Source organism: Chiroxiphia lanceolata, chromosome 14, assembly GCF_009829145.1.
Source record: "Chiroxiphia lanceolata isolate bChiLan1 chromosome 14, bChiLan1.pri, whole genome shotgun sequence".
NCBI classification, from domain to species: Eukaryota; Metazoa; Chordata; class Aves; order Passeriformes; family Pipridae; genus Chiroxiphia; species Chiroxiphia lanceolata.
In genome coordinates, this window is record NC_045650.1 from 4605649 (window position 1) to 4626658 (window position 21010).

General features: G+C 42.7%; 1 protein-coding gene across 3 annotated transcripts in view; it reads left to right on the forward strand.

Moving 5' to 3' along the window:
• The first annotated feature begins 974 nt into the window (after positions 1-974).
• DACH2 (dachshund family transcription factor 2) overlaps positions 975-21010 on the forward strand; it is a 249054-nt gene continuing 229018 nt past the window's right edge. For 2 of the 3 annotated variants that reach the window (XM_032702180.1, XM_032702181.1), the window contains exon 1: positions 975-1459. In XM_032702180.1, coding sequence (XP_032558071.1) covers positions 975-1459 — 485 coding nt within the window. Of the gene's footprint in view, positions 1460-10476; positions 10599-21010 lie in introns of those variants that run through there. The other variant, XM_032702182.1, reaches the window with a different exon arrangement.

The window sequence follows — 21010 nt, forward strand, 5'->3', positions numbered from 1 at the left end:
GACCGCGGCGTTTTTACTGAGGTACCAGATGGTGCTTCTGGTGCACAGTCGGGCGTGAGGAGCGGTCCGAGGCCATTGTGTCTAAACCACAACTGATGCCGCATCGAGCCTGGAAACATCAAGGCAGTTACATCTCCGACCTCCTGAGAACGGGCTTTGCCTCGTGCGAGTGATCACAAACTTCCTCATCTCTCGCAGCTCTCTCCCTCCCTCCTGCCTGTGCCCCTCTCAGGAGGGGCTCAGCTCTAGACCTGACTCGGTTGGCTTTAGACCCGACTCATTTCGCTGCACACCGACCCCCCTGCGCTGTGCTGCCGCTGCCCCGCCGCCCTGCCCGGCCCGGAGCTCTGCGCGGAGCCGCCGTGCCCGTCAGCCCGGACGGGTCCGATGTGTCCCGTCCCAAAGGCAGCCTCGCACCGCCACCCCCGCTCCCCACGGCGGCGGGGCACAGGTGTCTGAACACTCGGCAACGGGCCAGAGCGCAGCGACCGCTCCAGCCCCCGGGGGGAAGGGACCAAGGGACCGCTGCCTTCCCCTCCTTCAGAGCGCGGGGGAGCGGGACCCCCTCTACGGTCCGGGGAGCCCCGCGGGACCCCCTCGCGCCCCGAGCAGCGGGACCCCCTCGAGGCCCGGGAAAGGGGACCCCTTCTCCTCCGGGGGAGCCCCGCGGGACCCCCTCGCAGCGCGGGGAGCGCCCATTGAAACTTTGCCCCGAGTTGCGGGGTCGCGGCGCTGCCGCCGGGGCTCCCCGCACGCCCCCGCCCCAGGTGCGGGCCGGCGCTGCCCCGCCCCGCCCGCGCCCGCAGCCACTGGCGGCGGCGGTGCCGGCGGCGGGCGGGGCGCATTGGCTGGAGGGCGCCGTCAGTCTCCCCCGGCGGCGCTGGGGAGGGGTCTGGGCGCTGCGTGCGGGCGGCTCGGCGGCTCCGCGCGGAGCGCAGCGCGGGGCTGAAGCAGCCGCGGGAGCCGCGCCGGCCATGGCGGTGTCCGCGCCGCCCGTCATCGCCGCCACTTCCAGCGGCGGCGGCGCGGGGGGCTCGGCGGGCTTGTTCCGGGCGGACCCGCTGTACTCCAGCCCCGCGGAGTCCCCGCGTCTCACCAACAGCCTCGTCAACACTTTCCTCTCGGCCGGCGGCGGCGGGGCCGGCGCGGGCGGCGGCGGCGGCGGCAACGAGTGTAAGATGGTCGACCTGCACGGGGTGAAGGTGGCCTCGTTCCTCGTGGAGGGGCAGGAGCTGATCTGCCTGCCGCAGGTCTTTGATCTCTTCCTCAAGCACCTGGTGGGAGGGCTGCACACGGTCTACACGAAGCTGAAGCGCCTGGATATATCGCCCGTGGTGTGCACGGTGGAGCAGGTCCGCATCCTGCGCGGGCTGGGGGCCATCCAGCCCGGCGTCAACCGCTGCAAGCTCATCACCAGGAAGGACTTCGAAACTTTGTACAACGACTGCACCAACGCGAGGTGAGCGCACGGCCCGCGGCGCTGGGGTCGTGGGAGGGGTGCGGAGGCACGGGGGGGATGCGGGGGAGCGGGGCCGGGGGCGGCGGGGCCGGCGTGGAAAACTTTCCCGGCTTCCCGGAGCCCCGCGGTGCCGGGAGCGCCGGGCAGCGGAGCGGCTCCGCGCCGGGCTCCAAACTTTTCCCCGGGGGTAGTTCCCGAAGACAACTCCTCGAAAAAAAACAAAGCGGAAACTTTTCTCCGCTGTTTTTCTCCCTCTGGAACTCGCGGCTCTGCCCGGGACCCGTCGCTCGGCAGTGCCCCGGGCAGGGCTGGAACCGCTCGGTCCGAGCTCCGGAGCGGCCGCAGCCCCGGCCCTGCCGAGCCCGGAGATCCCCGCTGGGTCCCGCAGAGCCGGGATTACAGTCCTGGTCTGTGACCTCACGGCTGCTGCCTTTAGAAATGATAATGATCTAAATAAACGCAAAACCCTCTCGGGGCTCGGTGGAAACGCTGGTGCCGTGGGGCAGAGTGGAAGGCAGGGAGTTTGGGGATGGCATTCCCTGGTTCAGCAGTTGGCGAGGGACTTCCTCGGAAAGATTTCCCTGCCAGCGTGCTCCTGCTTTCTGTGGCAGCAAACTTTCTGTGCAGAGCTTTCAGAGAGCTTTGGGTGCGATACCCGACCTGCAGCCTGCAAATCTTCGGTAACTTTGGGGGTTATGTCACGAATTGCTTAGCACTGAACGTGGGTGTTTTTTAATAACAACTTGATTTCGTGCTAATTTGGGGCCTGATCCTGCTCTCGCCGCTGTGAGCCGAAGTAGGAGCGGACTGGGCGTCCTTTTTTGATTGCAGTATTTCCTTTGTTTCAAATCATTTTATATTACAGGTGTCGTTTTAGAGATGTACTTAATTCCTAGATAAATTAATACGAACTATGTGTTTCTTTTCTTGCTCCTGTTCTGTTTCTGTAACTCCTTCTCCCGCTGCCCATTTCAATGTCAGGCACCTCGGTGACATCACACCTACTGCTTTATTCAAGTGATGGGTTTATAAGTAAACTCTGAGACTTACATTAATATTATTCAAATACATTTAATTACTCAGGGACACGTTTAACATGTAAATGCTTCTCTGAAATGTTTCTGAAACTCGGCTGGCGTGGAAGCTGACGATTAAAGAAACACGTCTTCTTGATTTCTGTGATCATGCCAAAGTTTTCCCTCAGGGAAGTACAGGATCTGATATGATGATACAGCCTGTAGATACAATCTGATGGTTTCTTCTCTCCTTACAACTAGTGATTTAAGATCTGGAAATGCTGAAATGGTAAATATTTAAAACCTGTGTTTCACAACTCTTGTTTTTTTCCCCTCTGACGAAGACTTATGGCTGTGATAGGATGAGGGAACAGGTAAAGCAGGGAGCAGTGGGGAGGGAGGCAGGTGAGGAGCCAAGGGATGCTCTGGGGGGTCTGAAAGGAGCAGTCAGAGGAACAGAGCCCAGGCCAAAGGCTGGAGATAAGGCAGGAGGAGTGTGAAGGGGCTCTACCAGGGCAGGAACGTGTCTGAGCGGAGCCAGAGCTCTCAGCTGAGGAACACACGTGTTGAATGTGCTTAAGCACAAGCTCTCCCTGCCCTGTTTTGTAAACACTGTATTTTTACCTGTTCAAGACAAACAAATCCTGGCGCATTTCCCCAAATATTTACTGAAACCGGCACTCAGCCTTTGTTTATGTCTCATGGAAGCGCCACTGGTTCCAGGAACCTGCTGATACCCATGTGTTTTGCATTCAGTGTTTCAGGTGTGAAGCACGAGGAGCGTTACCAGCACACCTGAAACTTCGCTCAGGGGTTGTGACTTAACGTTAATTGTGTTCCATCATGCTAATTGAATGCTTTTCATACGTCATTTTACTTACAGATTATTATTTCCCCTTGATCAGTCCATACTTACTGGAGAGAATGGTGGATAAAAACAGCTAAATGCACGAGTAATCTAATTATTTGTGTTTGCTGTGAAGTGACCTGGGAAGCACTGCAGTGTTACCAAACAAATCAGATGTGGTAGAACTGTTAAAGCCGTGCACACAGGATTTAGTTCTGTACCTGGAAAGTAAACACTTGGACAAATGTGATCTTCAGAAGCATTACTTTCAACTAGGAATATTATGTTGCTTTGGTAATAAATATTTTTTTAATTTCTGGGGATTTGTATGTATGTACTTGGATACTGTAGAAATAGTGCATTAAACTCACGAGCTGCCAGAAAAAGCAATAAGAAAGGCTGGGTATCATTATTTTCGCTGTTAGTTGACTTCTAAAAGTCAGCATGTCTTACGTTAGTGTGCACTTGTAGCTTTTTTTTAATTGGAATGCAAACCATCAATTATGTATAACTGAAAAAAAGAGAAATTCTGTTTCCCCTGCTTACTCTATTTCCCCCTTTTTTTTTTTTAATTGAGTTTGTCTGCAGAGAAATACCCCCATCAGCGAAAGTTGTTTGGTGTGTTTGTGTTGTGTGTGTGACAGCAGTTACCTGTATCCAGCAGCTTTGACCTGAGTGGTTTTTTTAGTACGTTCACATTTGCTGTTTAATTTTTCATTCGCATGTAAACAAAATGTTCCTACAATGTTTAGCCATCATCATGCAGTCTAATTGGGAAGCAAGGCTTGTAAAACTGAAACTAGCTGTTCATTTCATTCCAGGTCGTACCTTCCAGTGAGTAGTGAGTACAACATCTTGACAAAATCTGGCTCCTGATTGGCAATACCTTACAAGATTACTTAAATTAGGGACACATGCTTAAATTTGGTAGTAAAGCATAACATTTCCTTAAAATAAAAAAAACTATAATGAGGACTTATTTAAAAATGAAATTTAAAACTGTAGTGAGAACATACTTATGATTGTAAATATGTCAGTCTTTAAAGATAGGATTATATGAGTACGATCATATACCCTCTTCTACAGGGTTCTGTATTTGGTGGATGCTGCTGGCCACTGAAAAAGCATAATGTTGGTCTGGATTATTCAGTGAATAGTCAGAATACTTTCCAGAAAACAGCATTTCAGTGCATGGTGTATTTTTTATGATTTAAAATATCCAGTTAGGCTGATATTTTGTACTACTTTGGCTATTCACAAACAATAAAAGGCTTTAGGAATTAATTTAAGCAGTAAATGCAGACATTTTATTTTATGAGATTAGGAGGGTCTAGTCATGTTGTCTATTAAAAGCTACCTTATAGTCAGCAATACTCTGTCTTTTATTAGGAGACTGATGTCAAGATTATAATTAAAGCAATCCGGTCGTGCAGCTCTGCACAGAGCTTCCTGCATATTGATAGTCATTGTGGACATCTGATTATACATAAACTTCTTTGACCAAGTAAATATTTAGCACGCATTCAGACTTGGCCAAAGTTGTGAATTTTGGAGGTGCTAGCATTTTAAAATAAATAAAGCTCAGTTGCTCAGTTTCCTTCTCTTCCTTGGAGAGGAGGCTCCCTTCAAATACTCTGGAGAGAGATCAGTAGCATAGTGGATTCTGCTTGAGGTGCAGAAAGGAATTTTCCCATTTTCTGAGCAGAGTAGTCACGCTTTTGGAAAAATCCCTCTTTCTTTCTGGACACCTTGAAAGTCTATGCTTGTTCAAAACTCCTAAAATGCTCGAATATTTTCATCAGATGCATATCTAATGTGGAGAACCCTTGATTAAAATTCCCTTCTTTCTTCGTAGCACTAGAGCTCTCCCCATTTGAAGTGTAACTTGCTTTTCCTCTAAAATGGAGTATTTGTGTGTTTCCTGCATGTGAATATGCATAATACATATGTAATTTTCTACTGAGACTTCTACAACTGAAAAATACTGTGTTTTTGTAGCAAAGACAAAAAAGCTAAACAATTAGGTATTAATGATATTCTTGTTGCATATTCAAAAGGTCTTTGCAAGCATTTCTTCTCCTTTTTTTCTTTTCACCATTTCAACCTGCAGAACTCTTCACTGTCACTTCAAATCACACAATTCTACGAAGATAAAACAACATTTAAACTCATTTGCTTTGGGAGGAAAATTGAGCATTTGCACCCAATAAGCCTGATTGTGGAACTGCATGCAAATTGTGTTTTGATTTATCTCTTTTGCACTTTTTTCCATTTGAATTGATCTTGCATTAATTTTGCCAAGCGGCTCTGTGAGGCTGCAGATGTTGCCCTGTGTTTAATAAATCAATGAGACAGATCTGAATGAATCACTTCAGATGGATTCTCTGCTCGGTTTGATGTCTAGATGTTATTCTTAGCTTGTTATCATGACAGATGCATTAATGTTCCCATACACTGCCAGCAATGTCAAAGAGATTGAAGCTTTTAAAGTGGCGGTATCCCCTTTTCCCCTCCTGTTGGAATAACTAAATTGCCTTTAGGAATAGGTCAAAATATAAATTTGATCGTGGCATCATTGTGGGGGAAGATGCTAAACTTCTGATCGTGTTAGAACACAGAGTCAGGCAAATGCAGGTTCTTAGAGAATGATTAATTATTCCCAAATAGTGGAGATCAATATTAAAATCTAAACATAGGATAGCTCCTTAATAGAGTAACCACTTTCTCAGCATTAATATTTCATTGTAGTAGGAATGATCCGAATAAATAATATAAGACTAGAACATGTTAAAAGTGTTGCTATAAATAGAATATCATTGTGTCCAAATTGATTACAGGCTGAAGTAAGGCTTTTTCTCTTTTTTTTGGTTGATTTTTTTTTTTTTTACCTCATTAATAATTTTCTTTTAAAGCTAAATACGTCTGGATTCAACATCTGTTAGATTTAAAGTACTTATTTATTATGTTTCTGTTCCTACTTAACATTTAAGGCCAGATACGTTAGAAAAGTTGCTGATCACCGTTAATTTTGGATCGGTTCAGTCTGGTATCCATTATCTTGGAGCAGAACCTGTGGAGCACAAATCATAAAGAAGGCTGGAATGTGTCTTTGTGGAACAGCTTTAAATTCTAGGAAACATTGCACAAAGTGTAAAGGACTCTGCCGTGAATAGTGAAGATCTATTTCCCACGTAGGCTATACACAGTCTTTATTGGCTTTATTCAGTAGAGTTTATTAAACCACTCGTGGTCTTCGTTTTTTCTTCCGAGGATAAAACAGGATTTTGATGCAATCATTTTGTTAAACCTGATTTCTCTTTTATTTTAATTTTAAAAACTATCAGGAGCGTTCCTTTTTCTAATCTCTCCCCCGAACAGAAGAACTTTGACTTTTTGTCGTTAAGGCTTCTGAGAATAAATTGGAGAAACTGGCTGTAACAGATCTAGATTTATGTTGGCATTCTTGGTATTCTTGCTCCAGTAGTTCCAATTTGATAAAGGAAACAATATATGTAATAGAAATTCACAGTTTATTCAAATGAGTTTAAGCTTTAGCATTGTTATATTTGCCTTTCTCTCACCAATATATCAATGTGTGGCAATAGCATTATGCTAAGAAAGGCTCCAGAAGGGACCAGCTCTGGGGATGGGGAGTTATTCTCACGCTGGGGCTGCACACGCAGCCTCTGGTTGGGCACTGCTTTTAAAGGCAGTGAAAATCAACTTTGGTGGGACTGAGGAGCACAGGAAAAAACACTGAATTAGGGAATCATGTTTTGTTGTATTTCAGTGACCTTGGAGTGAGAAACTGGTCTCTACCTACTGTAGCAGTTTTGAAGAAAATATTTCAATGAGCTGTGTGAGCTGTTTTGAAGAATTGCCCTGTTTATTTCCTTGTTTACAGGCTGGAATTGGCCTCGTGTAAGGGCTGTTTGTCAGGATCAATATTAAAAAGGGGTTGAAATCTGGGCTGTAAAGTCCCTGTTTTGACTTTGCTGAGGTGAACCTCCCTTTCATGCCAGGGGCAGTTTGCCAGAACAAGGGCAAAGAACTTAGAAATGTTTCTAGGATCTGAGCCCTTCTCCTCACAGGTGGGACATTTACTGAAAACCTGTGTTTGAAGGAATTATGTGTTACTGCCATTTTGGGTCTGATCTTGTACTTCCTGAACGTGTGATCTTTAATCCCTTTTGTGCCTTTTCCAGAAATCAGAATTTTGGATTTTCTGGAGTTGGGAACAAAATTATCCAGATCTTTAAAATACCTAGGACATTCCCGTCTGGTTTCTTTTGCAAGTCCTTCGTGTGATTATCAGTGTAATAAAAGCCTGTGGGTGTATGGAAATGCGTAATATTAATGATTATTTACATAAACAACACGAATAACAAACCCAAACATAACAAGGCTGTTTCAGAGTTCCTGCTGTCTGTGGTGTGTTCCTTTGGTGTGAGCCAAGGCAGGGTTTTCATGTGTTACAGTTAACCCTGCATTCCCAAGCACAAGTGTGTTAGTTAGTACTGATTCTTAGTTGATTTAGGTTTATCCTGCTGGATATTAGAACTGTCCCTCGGGGTACACGCTTTTGATCTTTGTTCCCTCTTGGAAAAACAGGGTTACCCAAAGGGACTCAGTAATAGGGTTTCCCCTCTCCCTCTACTTTCCAGCCTCCAGTAAGAAACACCGATACCTACTAACTAATGCACTTTGATACCTGCCCCAGAAGGTTCCAATATCCTAGTCCTGTAAACCAGAAATTTGTTTGCTTTCCTTTATTTTTGGGAGCGCAGCCATGTTGTTGTTTTGCGTGTGCATATAAAGTTTATTGTCACTGGCAGGCGTGGGGAGATTATATTTCCTTGTCAGTACATCTTGACCTGCTGAGCCCATTTTGCTCATTAAAATAGATTGTGTCAGAGCCTTTCTTGACTCCCTCACAAATACCTCCTCTCCAAAAAGTGAGAACTGAACCCAATTAAAGCGCTCTCTTTATTACCGTACAGTGGCTTCAGGTGTGATGTTCAGCAGTGTATGTTGTTCATATGATAAGGTATAAAATGTTCAATTGCAATTGTGTCTGATGTTATCAAGTTTCTGGAAATTGATATCTGGTACCAGCGTTTAACCTACATGCAGTCTGCCTGCTATCTATGGGATGGGTTAAAAAGAAAAAGTAGTATTGATCTGTCGCTGGATTAAAGTTTGAAATCGGCAACAGCACGAGCACAAAAGGCTTTTTTATGATTTCTCAGCTTACCATTGATCTACCAGTTTTATTGCATTCATTATTTATTAAAAGAATTTGCAAGCTAAACATAACGTTAAGCTAGTTTGCACACAGGGACTGCACTTAGGAAATTGGATGGAAATTGCATTAGAGATGAACATCTGTGCTATTTTTCCACTCGTGTGTTTATGGGTTTGTATAAAAGGTGTATTGGATTAACAGTTATAACCATTATAGCTTGCAGCAATATGTTAGAACCCCAAGCATTTAATAGTTATTTAAGAGGGAGACTCTTTTTTTCCTTACACTAAAAAGTATGGTAATGCCACGACAAACAGAGCTTTTATTGGATTATTCTTTATTAATGGGCTTTTTACTAGTAATGTGTAAAACTTGAGGTATCTTGCTGTATTATGCATCTGGTTTATTATCTATGCTACATAAAGCTCCATTAATATTGCCATTAATTGAAGGTTTCTAGTGACAGGATTAGTTAAGGATTTGGCACATAGTACTGAAGTATTGAAATGTATTTTATGGTGTACAATAGGAATGTAAGTATTGAAAAGATCCTTAATAAATGTTCCTTCAGAATTTTCCCTGCAATTCAGCTTTTTTTCTGTCCTTCTTGAGCTGGGTACCTTCTGTGATGTATGATATCAGTGAATCAGGTGAAAATCTTAACTATTTTGAGATATTTTTCCACTTTGGTTCAACAGTTCAGTTGCCCTTAACACTTGTGTAGTTGTGTGTGACATACAAAGTGTAGGGTAGACCTGGAATTTTGAGGTCATCTCCTGTAATGATTTTTTTTTTTTTTTTTTCTCTGCTCTTTCTATAAAACAGATTATTTTCCTTGAATATCTGATGGTTAAATAGGGAGAAACACAGGAAAAATTACTCTGGGGGCTTTGGAGGAAAAGTATGTTTTCAGAATCAAGATGTTACCTCTTTATTTGGTCTGAAAGTAAGTGCTGGTTATGAGTCAAATGCACTGAAATATGTCATGTTGTGCATCATCAGGGCACTTGCAGTTGTTCTATTCAAGACTCAGCCTGACACATCTCACCAGCTTTGGGACTGTCGAGGGTTTCCTGTGCTCAGAGAAAGAAATGTGCTCCATGCCAGGAGGTTGTGCTTCCCCCTTGGAATGCCACCTCTGCATTCCTCTTGTCTCTGGTAGTATTTTGACAATATTTTGAGCAGAGGTAGCTCTGATTTTGAGTTGAAGGAGTCTCAATGCTGTTTTTCCACATTGTTTTGCATTCAGTGTTCTTCATCTTCCTCACTGTTGTCCCCAACCATAGGCTCCTGTGATCACAGTTTTTATATTCCATCAGATAACACATTTCAACTACTCTACAAATTAAAAGTAGAAGTTAGATTTAATGTAGGATTTATACAATTACTATATACCTATACACATGTTGTGTAATGATAATACTTACATACACATAAATGTATTTATAATGCAATTTAAATTTCTGAGTTTTTCCAAAGTACCTCTCTAGCCGTGGAAATCAACTTCGATTTTTTTGAAAAATTGCTGTAGGTATTTATAAGAGAGAAAAGATTTGGAATAATCCAGAAGTTTATTTTAAATTGCATTTGCTATGGACATGAACTAAATTTGCTCAATGGACTGACAGGGCTCTAGGAGCCGTCTTGGTGTCCTGACTAAAAGTCTTTAATTTTTTTTAATACTTCTCACAGCCATGTAAGTGAGCAGTATTCTCAGATTGTAATTTGATTTCTGTCCAGTCTGTGGCAAGAGAACTTTTAACCTGGGATACCCTTTTGGTACCTTAAATCAGCAGAACTCTGAGTCATTTTTCTCTCCTGTTTCCAAACCTGCTTGAAGAGAACACTTTTTAGATAAAAAAGTTAATCAAAATTATTTCACACTGTATGTGTACGGGGTTCCAAATCTGACATTTCTGCAGTCACAGGATTGCAGAGGTCAGCACTCTTGGGTTAGTCTTGGTGCACCTGGATCATGGCTATCCCTGCCTCTAAACTGGAGAGATGTGGGTTTGATGGATGGACCACTAGGTGTGTGAGGAATTGGCTGGATGGTGACACTCAGAGCTGTGGTGAACAGCTCGGTACCCAAGTGGTGACCAGGGAGGAGTGGGGCCCTCAGGGGTTGGGGTTGGGACTGGCTCTGTTAAACATCTGCCAGTGCCATGGACAGTGGGATTGGGGGCATCCTCAGCAGCTTTGCTGACAGCCCCAGGCTGTGTGGTGCTGTCACACACTGCAGGGGAAAAATGGATCCAGAGGGGCCTGGACAGGCTGGAAAGGTGAGACTCTGCAAACCTCATGAAGTTTGACAAAGCCACGGGCAAGTTCCTGTGCCTGGTCAGGGCAATCCCAAACACAGGCTGGGTGGAGAATGGATGGAGAGCAGCCCTGAGGAGGAAACCTTGGGGGTGTTGGTACCTGAGAAGCTCCACATGACCCAGTAATGTTTCTGGCAGCCCAGAACCCCCCTGTGTGCTGGGCTGCATCAGAGAACTGTGGCCAGCAGGTCGAGGGAGATGGTTCTCCCCCTCTGTGTCACTCTCCTGAGACCCCACCTGCAGAACTGCCTCCAGCTCTGGGGCCCCAACAAAAGAAGGACCTGGAGCTGCTGGAGTGAGTCCAGAGGAGAACACAAAGATACTCCAAGGGCTGGAGCCCCTCTGCTCTGGAGCCAGGCTGGGAGAGCTGGGGGTGTTCACCTGGAGAACAGAAGGCTCTGGGAGACCTGAGAGCCCCTTCCAGGGGCTAAAGGGGCTCCAGGAGAGCTGGAGAGGGACTTTGGACAAGAATCTAGAGGGACAGGACGACGGGGAATGGCTTCCCACTGCCAGAGAGCAGGGTTAGATGGGATATTGGGACGGAATTCTTGGCTGTGAGGGTGGTGAGGCCCTGACACACATTGTCCAGAGAAACTGTGGCTCCCCCATTCCTGGAAGTGTCCAAGACCAGGTTGGACAGGGCTTAGAGCAGTGTGGTCTAGTGGAAGGTGTCCCTGCCCATGGCAGGAGGTGGAATGAGATGATCTTTAAGGTCCCTTTCAACCAAACTGTTGTGGGATTCCGTGATCTGGACCAGTTCGTCTGTGTGAGCAGGGTCAGGCAGAGCTGGTTGTCCGGAGCTGTCGCCTGATAGATTTTAAGTAGTTCCAGGGATGGTTACTCCCAGCCTTTTTGGGCAACCACTTTGCAGAATAGAAATAACTGTGCTGTGGAAGGGAAGATTTTATTGGAATGACTGGATGCCGTGGGAGTTGTTGGAGCTGGGAGTAGGTGTCTCAGAGAGCCCCTGCCGTGGTCCCTTGGAAGGTCCATATGGAATCAACCATGTCATGTTCAGATTGTGCCATCTCTGTCTCTCAAATGATTTCCTGAAATCCTGTGTGTGTCCCAAGGAGTAGATTTGTCTTATTCCCCACTGCTTTCCAAGAAGAACATTTGTATATTTGTAATTAAAAAAATAAAAAAGGTGGCTGTAAGAAAGCTCCTGGCACAGCCGTTGTGCCAGTAGGGGGATTTAGTTACTTGCATGTTACAGTAATTTAAGAGTTGCTAATTAAGAAGATAAAACTAGTTAAAAGAAAAAAATACTTTGAGCTTCATTTAGAACCTCTAATCAGTATATTTAAAATATTATACATGATGCTTTCTCTTACACATGTAGCAGTTTTTGCCTAGTACGAGTTTTCTGTGCTAGCTCATAGACTGTTTTGATGACAGTTAATCAGAGAATGTCCTGTGTCTGTGAAACCTTATCCCTGTTGTTTTTTGAGGCTGATGAAGGCATCTCTCCTCGCTGCTGCAGGTGTCTGCAGCTGCCTGCTCTCCTCTCCTACTTACTGAATGTTATTGTGTGCTGAAGGAGGGCAATTTTCTAAAGAGCTTCTGAGATAATACTGAAAAATAGAAGTAGGAAAAAAGTCAAGTCTTTCCAGTGAGACCTAAAATACATGTTTAAAAAAGAAAACCCAAAACCTCTCCTCCAAACTCTCTCCCCTCAAAAGACTGAAAGTGAGCCAGGTAGTAAAATGCTGGTGGTCAGAGGAGAGCAGAGTGTGGATCCTGAAACAGGACCCAAGGTAATGAACTCTGTGTTCTCTTCCCTCTGTTGTACGAGCTTGTTGCTGGAAGATGTATTTGTAGGTTTGGGGAGTTTTTGCCTTGTAAAGCTTTATTTGTAAATAGGAGGGTTTTTATATGGCAGTTCATGTATCTGGTTGGTGACTTATCAAAGTACCTCAAGTCGAGCATCTCAGAAGGGGTTTGACCAGAGTTCTTGCTGTAATGTGCTGCAAACCTGGCTCACTCTCACAGTCAGCAGTACTTAGGAGGGTTAATTGATCCTGCTGTCCTACACTGGAACTAAGATTCCTTGTCTCACATCAGAACCAGAATCACTGTCATTTCTTTCTGCTCTGTTTTTATAAATTGCCTTATTTGTTGCACAACTGATTTTTGGTTCAAACAAATCTGTTTCTCTCTGCTGGAACTCAGGAATGTTTCTGTTCTGCAGTTTCATGAACTAAGTCATGTCAAGCTAGAGGGGTTTCTGGTCATTTCCTTACCTTGCCCTTTTTAATATGCTTTCTTCAAAGTTTTAGTTTTGTGTCCCACTCCAACCCCCTAATCAGCAGCCCTCTAGCAAACTGTTCCATCTTAGTTATTAGTCCTTAAAGGTTTATGATTTTAGCTTTTAATCTTACTGACTGAAAAATTAACTCTTTATTACACTGAGAGAATCTGTATTTGTTGATGAGGAAGCAAACCAAAAAAATATTGGTGACATACTTATTGTGGTCATCTTTACTGATTGTGAGAGTGGTTCAGAGTATGGCATTATTTTAAATACATTTTTGAGACCTCATATTCTCTTAATGAAGATCAGTTGAGTTCTTAATGCTGGTATGGTATATTCTGATCCAGATAGAAATGCTTCATAAGAATTTTTTTTCATTCATTCATGTGAGAGTTCCTGATAGTATAAACTCCATATTTTTGTTGTTTTTCTAAACTTGGCTACTAACAGGACCTTAAATGCCTGGCAAGGATGAGCATCTCTGCTGCTCAGGTAAGGCAGGTGAGAGGCTTAAACTACCAGCACTGCATTTGATTTAAATAGTGTGTTGTATTAGGGTCTGAATGGGCCCATTCTGTGACAATTATTTCCCCCCATCATTTGCTGTCACAGATACTTTTCCCATCATCCAGACTGATCTGTCATTGACAACAACAACAGAAATAACTAAATACCCAAATCGCAGGCACCACTTACACGTTTCATTTGCTGCATTGAATGGTCTTTGAGTTGTCTTTCAAGTTTTAAAAGTGTCTTTTAACTCAAGAAGTTTAAGGTTCTTGACCATATTTTGATATTGGTGTTTGGTTGGTTTTTGGTGCTGCTGTTCACTTTTCTGCTTTTTGGTTAGAAGCTCTTTTTAGCATCTTATGCACATGAAGTTGTTTATCTGATGATGTCACACAGTTTCTAAAATAATCCCCTTTGATGTCTAGTGCTGTGAGAACTTGTGTGATAGTAAACAAATCCACAGGCAGTAGGTTGGCAAAGGGCAGTTTTATTTAAGTGCTTCTGTTGATTGCTTAGTTCTGTTGTCTGACTGTGGGCAACACTTCCTTTTCCTTCTGTTGATTTTTCACAATATCCCATTCTGAAACTGTGGTTTCAACTGTCCTTTTTCTGAACAGATAAGAGTCTTTTCAATTCACTGATGCTGTTGAGGGTGTTAAAACAAATAGCAGTGGTCAGGAATGGACCCAACTCTTGCTTTCTGTGCAATCCTGCAGAGGAGACTGAATGAACTCCAAGGGCTTGGATCTCCATGAAGGAGGAGATTGCTTTGTCCTTTTGACCTCATTGCAGGTGAAATTCTGCAGTGGAACTGTTGTAGGACCAGAATCTTTCAACTGAGTTCAGTGGTTTTGGATCACCAACCCAGAAAGCATCCAAACCTCAGTGCACATCCAGGAATCAATCTGTGAATTGCCTTGGTCCACGTCAGGAAATGTGCTGTGTGAATTTGGACGTGGGAAATCGGTTGTATTTAGCTAATCTCACATTTGGATAGGTTTTGGGGTTTTTTTTTAAGTCCTTATACAAAAAATAAACATAGAAGAAGTATGTGTTGGAACCCCAAATCATTCCAGTAAAGAGCCTGTGTGTTTGGAGTCCTATAATAAAAGGGCACTACACAGACTAGAAGTAGGAAGAGCCAATAAATGTATACTTGCATTGCTTGGAAAACTCTTTTGAAGGATTACATGGTGTCTGTGCAAACTTGCATAGGAATATTCTCTTTTTTCTTTGAGGGAAGTGTGTACCAGTGGTAATAAATGGAAAATATTTTCAGTAAAGTGAATACTATGAACGTGTTACTCTGCATATATTCTACATTGCTGATCTTCAGAAATCCTTACTTAAGCATAATCATAGTTCATATATTTGAGACTGTCTAGATTTTTATTTGTTGAGGGGGGTTTAATAGTCTAGGTGGAGGTGACTGAGTAGAGAGTAGTGAAAAGCAATGCTGTGCATCTTAACAGTTAAAAAAGTAGTAAACTGATAATTATGATGTATTTAATAAGCATGTGCATTTCACAAAGTTTACAGTATCATAAGTAGCATCCTGGCTATTTAGTAAGCTCTTGATTTATTGTTGCACATAGAATTCAGAATGGATTGAAAACATGAAGGGCAAACCACCAAGTACCTGTATTTCTGAATACTCTACAAGCTGAAATGATGGTCAGTGCTTAGGACTTCACACATGCACCTGACTTTTCTGGGAATCCTCTGCACCCTTTGAACGGGAATGGCCCTTGGTGGACTATTTATTGCTCACTCTGGTTTGGGTGGAAAATTCGGCCTTGTGTGTCATTTAGACTTTGTGACACATGTAGCCTCCCAGGGCCTAATGACTTGTCTGCAGATGGGCTGTTATTTATTACAGTCATGTAGAATAAAATTGATTGTCTTCTAAAATTAATTTTTCATTTGCCTCCAGCTCTGCTTTAATAGAGGACACACAGTTGCCTGTTTGCAGAAATACTGTTTAATCACATTAATATCTCAGCCCCCCAGGCTGGTGAAGATAATTGTACAAACGAACAGCAAAATCTGTATCTTTAACTTCTTTTTATGATTAAATTATGCAAATGACTTATCTCCTGCCCTTCCAAGCACTAATCATCTAATTAGGAATGATGTGTTAAAGGGATGGTTTTGAATCAGGAGAAGGGGAGAATGGAGGAAGCAGAAAATGGGACCTGACAATGAAACTGCTGAAGGTACTGTAGTGGTACAAGATAAATCTGTGTATGCGTTCAAAAAGCAATAATAAAGCCTTGTTGTGCTATTTCTAGTCCTGCTTTAGTGATGTTTTTTCATAAGAGGATAATTCTTCTGTCCAATCTCTGCCCATAATTTTCCATATTAACTTTAAATTCAATTATTAAGGTTCAAGAATTGAGTCACTTAGTACTTTATCTTCCAGTTCTTGTAAACAAGATAGCGCAAGTGTCTTTGTATTTGGCTTCACTGGTAGAATGTTTGAAAAACAGAACACATTTATTTGTTGTTGTTTTTTTATAAAAGTGCTTGTTGTTGTACTGCTAGATGTCCTGAGCCTGTCAGGTATTTCTATTAATGTATCTTAGTCTCTCTTTTTTGAAGACTTAACAACTGGTTAAAAAACCCTAAAAACATTGCCTTTTAATGTACAAATGCAAATGCCCAGTAAAGCAAATGCTCATCTTTTTGATCGTGTTCTGTGCCAAGTTTGGGGAGTTTCCGTTTCAGTTACGATTGAAAGCCCTTAAATTTAGATGTTTCAATAATCATAAATTCATATTTTAAGCATATTTATACAAAAGAATCATGTCTTCACCTCTCCAAGAGCTTATAGCATGATTTACTGTGTTTCTGTTTCCTACTCTGTCAGCAAATTCTGGGTTTTTTTTTGTGAGTGATGCCTTTATAAGCAGCTCCTCTCCTGCTTAAAGCACTTGCCCACAGTGGGTTCAAACTTATGTGTTATTCCTCTTGCCAAAGGTACAACAAACCAGCTCGTATTGGGTGATAACCCTCAGAGTTTGGTAATACTTTACTCTTGTTTTCCCTTGACTCAGTTGTTGATGTACTTGCTGTGCACAAGTAGCATGCAGTGTACCAATAAAATAAGAATATTCTAGAGACTAACTGGAATTTCAGGTATTCCTGTGTATATGAATGTATGAATATACAAATGTCTCAGTTCCTTGTGAGAAAGTATTCGTGCAGGGAGTATATGAATTCATAGGATAGTATATATAGATAAGCAGTAGGTTCCACACTCCCCAAAAATGTCTTACAGAACCTACCTCATTCCTTAAGGAACCTCAGGTTCCCTGCCTGTGTGTAGGGCTCGTGCTCCTGTGTCTGTTAGGCACAGGTTTACTGATACAATCCGAGGAGAAGGTGTGAAAAAACACTTTTATTAGAGGTGGGGATCCCCCAAGAGAAGCCAAAAGCAATGATGTCAAACTAATCCTTTTGTTAGTGCTTAGGTGTATGACAGGGATTTAAAAAAGGGGAAAGAAACCCTTAAGCAAATGAAATTTGAAAGCAGTTAAAATGCTGACTGGGGTAGGTGGATGATTTGGCTTTTCTGTGTTGTTTTTGGATGTTTCAACGTAAAGGATGCAAGTTCTGACACTGCTTCCATTTGTCTGACACACACATAAATTGCTGGTGGAATGTTTTCATAAACACTTCATGGATGGGGAGGCTGCATTTCTTTCTGTACCTTCCAGCAATAGGACTGAATTTAATCAGTTCACATCTGTCTTTACATGTGTTTTCATCATTATCCCCCCAAATTCTTCTCAAAAGGAAAGGTGAGAAGACCTTGTTGAAGAGCTCTTGCACGAAGTATTTGTGGCAAGAACATGTATGTAACTAATTCCAGGACACAAGGTCTGAGTATATTTTGTAAAAATTACAGGAGACTCAAAAAGACAGGATTTCTTATGGAATTAAAAGGTTCTGGGATTCATCGGAGGTTTAAATCTCAGTGAGGGCTTCCAGTGGAACTGCTTTCCTCTTAGTGTGGGAGATTCTATGATAATTAAGGAGCAAATAGTCCTAGACTACTTAATTTTTTTTTTCTTTTAGATTGGCTGGATCCAGATACTACAATAAGAGATAAAGATAGAGGCTGATGGTGTGTGATAGCTCAGTGGAGAGAGTGGTGGACATCCAGCTGCTATTCTTTCTGTGGCTGAATTTCCCAACTTTTGTAGCTTTTGGCTGAGGTATTTTATTCTGGGAGGACTGTGGTACCGAGGTCAGGATGTCTGCGATGAGCATTTGCTGAGGTACCATTTGTAGATGATAATCTTTAAAGTTGTAGCATCAGTGAGGAATCTAAAAGCCCTTGGGATCTGTGGCCTGCATTTCCCACCTGTTAGGCTGGGGCAGATTGGAAGAAGGTGATCTGTAGGAAGGACTCAGATCTCTCTTATTTGCTGTGCCTGCACATGCTCAGGGCTTTATCTCACCCAGCTGCTCATTCAGATGTTTTCCTTATCTCTGCACTGGGCAGTTGCCATTGAGTAATGACATGTGACAACAGATGGTAGATAGCCACTCATTTTATGAATTAAGGTGTTGGTCTTAGAAGAAGTTGAACTGGAAAGAATTCTTCTGAGACTTCACAATTGATAGATACAGTAGTGAAGCCATCTCATGATTTTTCTTTGTGTTCAGAAAGTTTTAAATCATTTAAGTTTACTCCCCTGAGTTCCTCTTGGTGGGTTTAAGTGCTGGGCTAACACAGAATGGCTAGTTCTCTCTGCTGAGATAGATGATGGTCTCTAAAATATGTAGCAGCCTTTTCAAATTGTGAAGTCTCTTAAATGTGAGAGATTTTTAGCCAATTTTGACCTCTCTGCATGTTCTCAAAGCTGCCTATTGGCCGTGCATGGCATACTGAGAAAGTGGAGGCGAGTGTGTTTCAATTATTAGCATTGCTAATTGCTCTTTTACTTTATGAAGGAAAGGATTATACCCAAGTAAAAGGGAGGAAAGTTGATACACAAAATACTAGACCGTTATGCACCTTCACTAGTATGATCTTAAAGCAAGTTCCTGTTTCAGTGGTAAGGTCTAAACCAACTGTGACATTTGGGAGCAATGAGAGTTCTTACAGAGGAGTGGTCTTATTGATTTGGCTGCTAATTTAAAATGAATTTAGTCCAGAAATCCAAATTAATTCCTTTCTGTGGTCTTACTGGGGGTTGGGGTAATTGAATATTTTTGAAGAAATGTATAATCCTGTCATTGGAGTGAGGTTTTGGCAAATATTAAGAAATAGTAGAACATTTAGATATTCAAGGCTCCAGCCTGTCAGTGTATGGGGGTGCAGTTTCTGGAATCGTGGGTAATATGGAATAAAACCCTGTTGGACAGTTTTCCTTGACTTCACAAGAATAATGTGACCAATCTTTCTTAACCCATATGGGTGAAACCCGAGTTTGATAAACTGAAAGCAGTAGTCTCTTGCTTCCCACAGCAGTAGGACACACTGCTTCATCTCTTTTCCAGAGCCTAATAGTGCATGAGTGTGAAGTGACACCCTGAGCATACTTGTGTGATCATTTTAATGTATTTCCATGGCTCTGCTCTTTCTTTAAAGTTATAATCTTTGATCTTGGTTTTTCAGAAATTGCTGAACTTGTACTTTTGATGACTTACAAACATTAAAAGAGGTCAACTCCCTTTACCGTGGCCCTGTGATTAACTGTCTATGACTCAGTGCTGTTCAAGCTGGGATATGCAATGGTTTTCAAATTACAGCTCTATGAAAGTCTGGGAAAGTGGAGAGGGGGGAGAAAACCCAGTGGGAATACTGGGAGGATGTGCATGTCCCCTTTAAACTGTGGAGGTTGTACACAGGGGTTACCCTTTGAGTGTGTATTCTGCCGAATTAATCTCTCTTGACCGTATTCTGCTTGTTTTAAGAGTCAGGAGAAATAAGGAGTCATTAAAGTAATTAGTGAAGCATACGAAGGCAAAGTTGGGATTTCTGGGCTGTACAAACACGTGGGTTAATACTTTTCTAGGAAAAGTTCTTGTCTCTGCAGGCTTTGATGTTTACAAACCCTTGTTACCAGCCGTGTATCATGGCCAGCAAGGCTGGGGAAGTGCTAATCTCATGTTTTTTAAGTGGGTTCTTTGGCCAGTTGTGCAGTTGGTATGATTTAGTGGTTCTCTGTGTGCAGAAGATACTTAATATTGTTATTAATATCTCAGGAAATGAATGTCTGATTTTGGCAGTGGGCACAGTGATAGTTTGGGGGGTGGTGAGGGCACCTCAGCTTTCCCATTATGAAAGGGAACTCATTTTTTCCCTTTGTGGAGCGTGCTGGTACACGTGGCTTCTATTTACTTGGCTGCTGAGCTTCCAACCCTCTGCCAGGGATGAAATAGTAACAGGGCACATCAACTTTGGATCCATTTAAATATAAACAGATTGCCTGAGGGCTCTTTATGTAGTTACCTTTATTCAGAGAACACTGGTATTAGACAGATCACAGCCAGATCTTGTCTCTTTACCTTTGAGATCAGACTCCTGTCTCTAAACCTGTATGGGCAACCTGCCTGTAAAAATGTGTATCTGAATATTTAGTAATATATATTACCTGGTTTAGCATTCCTTAACCTGCAGCAGTGTGATTCCTAACAAGTGATTGTTAGAAGTTATTTGGGAAGGTGTGTGGAACAAACAGAAAACAGAACAGTGGAATGTGACTGTGTAGATTCAAGAGGCACTTTCATCTTGGAAGCTATTGGGGGAATAGTTTGAAGGAATGGGAGCAGAGCTGTCCAGGAGCATTGACCATGTGATCTTGTTTTTGTTACCTGCCAACACTGAAAAATGCTCCTTTACCAGGATAATATATTCACCTTGGGTAAGCTGTTAAAGTTACTTAAAAAATCAACCCAAACAATCATTGTAAAATATACAATACGCACATAATAATCTAGAAAAGTAACATATATATTCCATAATGCAGTCTTAGGCTGGAGAGTACTCAGATTCCAGTTTAGACTTAAAAAATTAATTTTTAGGAGCGTACTGATTTTTTTAATATGACAGCATAAAAACTTGAAGGGGAGCAGCATTTCCCTGTAATATTTTTTTAATAAATTTCAGATAAGTTATTTTACTGAAGACAGTTGGAGAGAATAAGTCACTGTAAGTCATCTACTCTCCTGAGCAGAGCAGCTGCCCTGTGAGACTCGTGGGAAGGTGCATGGAAGGCACTTCTGTGGGCTGAACAGCCTTGGGTTGTTGTGTTTGGTTGTCAGGCAGGAGTTGGGTTGATTCAGTTACAGCCCTTGTACAGAGGTGCCATGTCCAGCAAGCTGGGATTTTGTTGGGGTGAGTC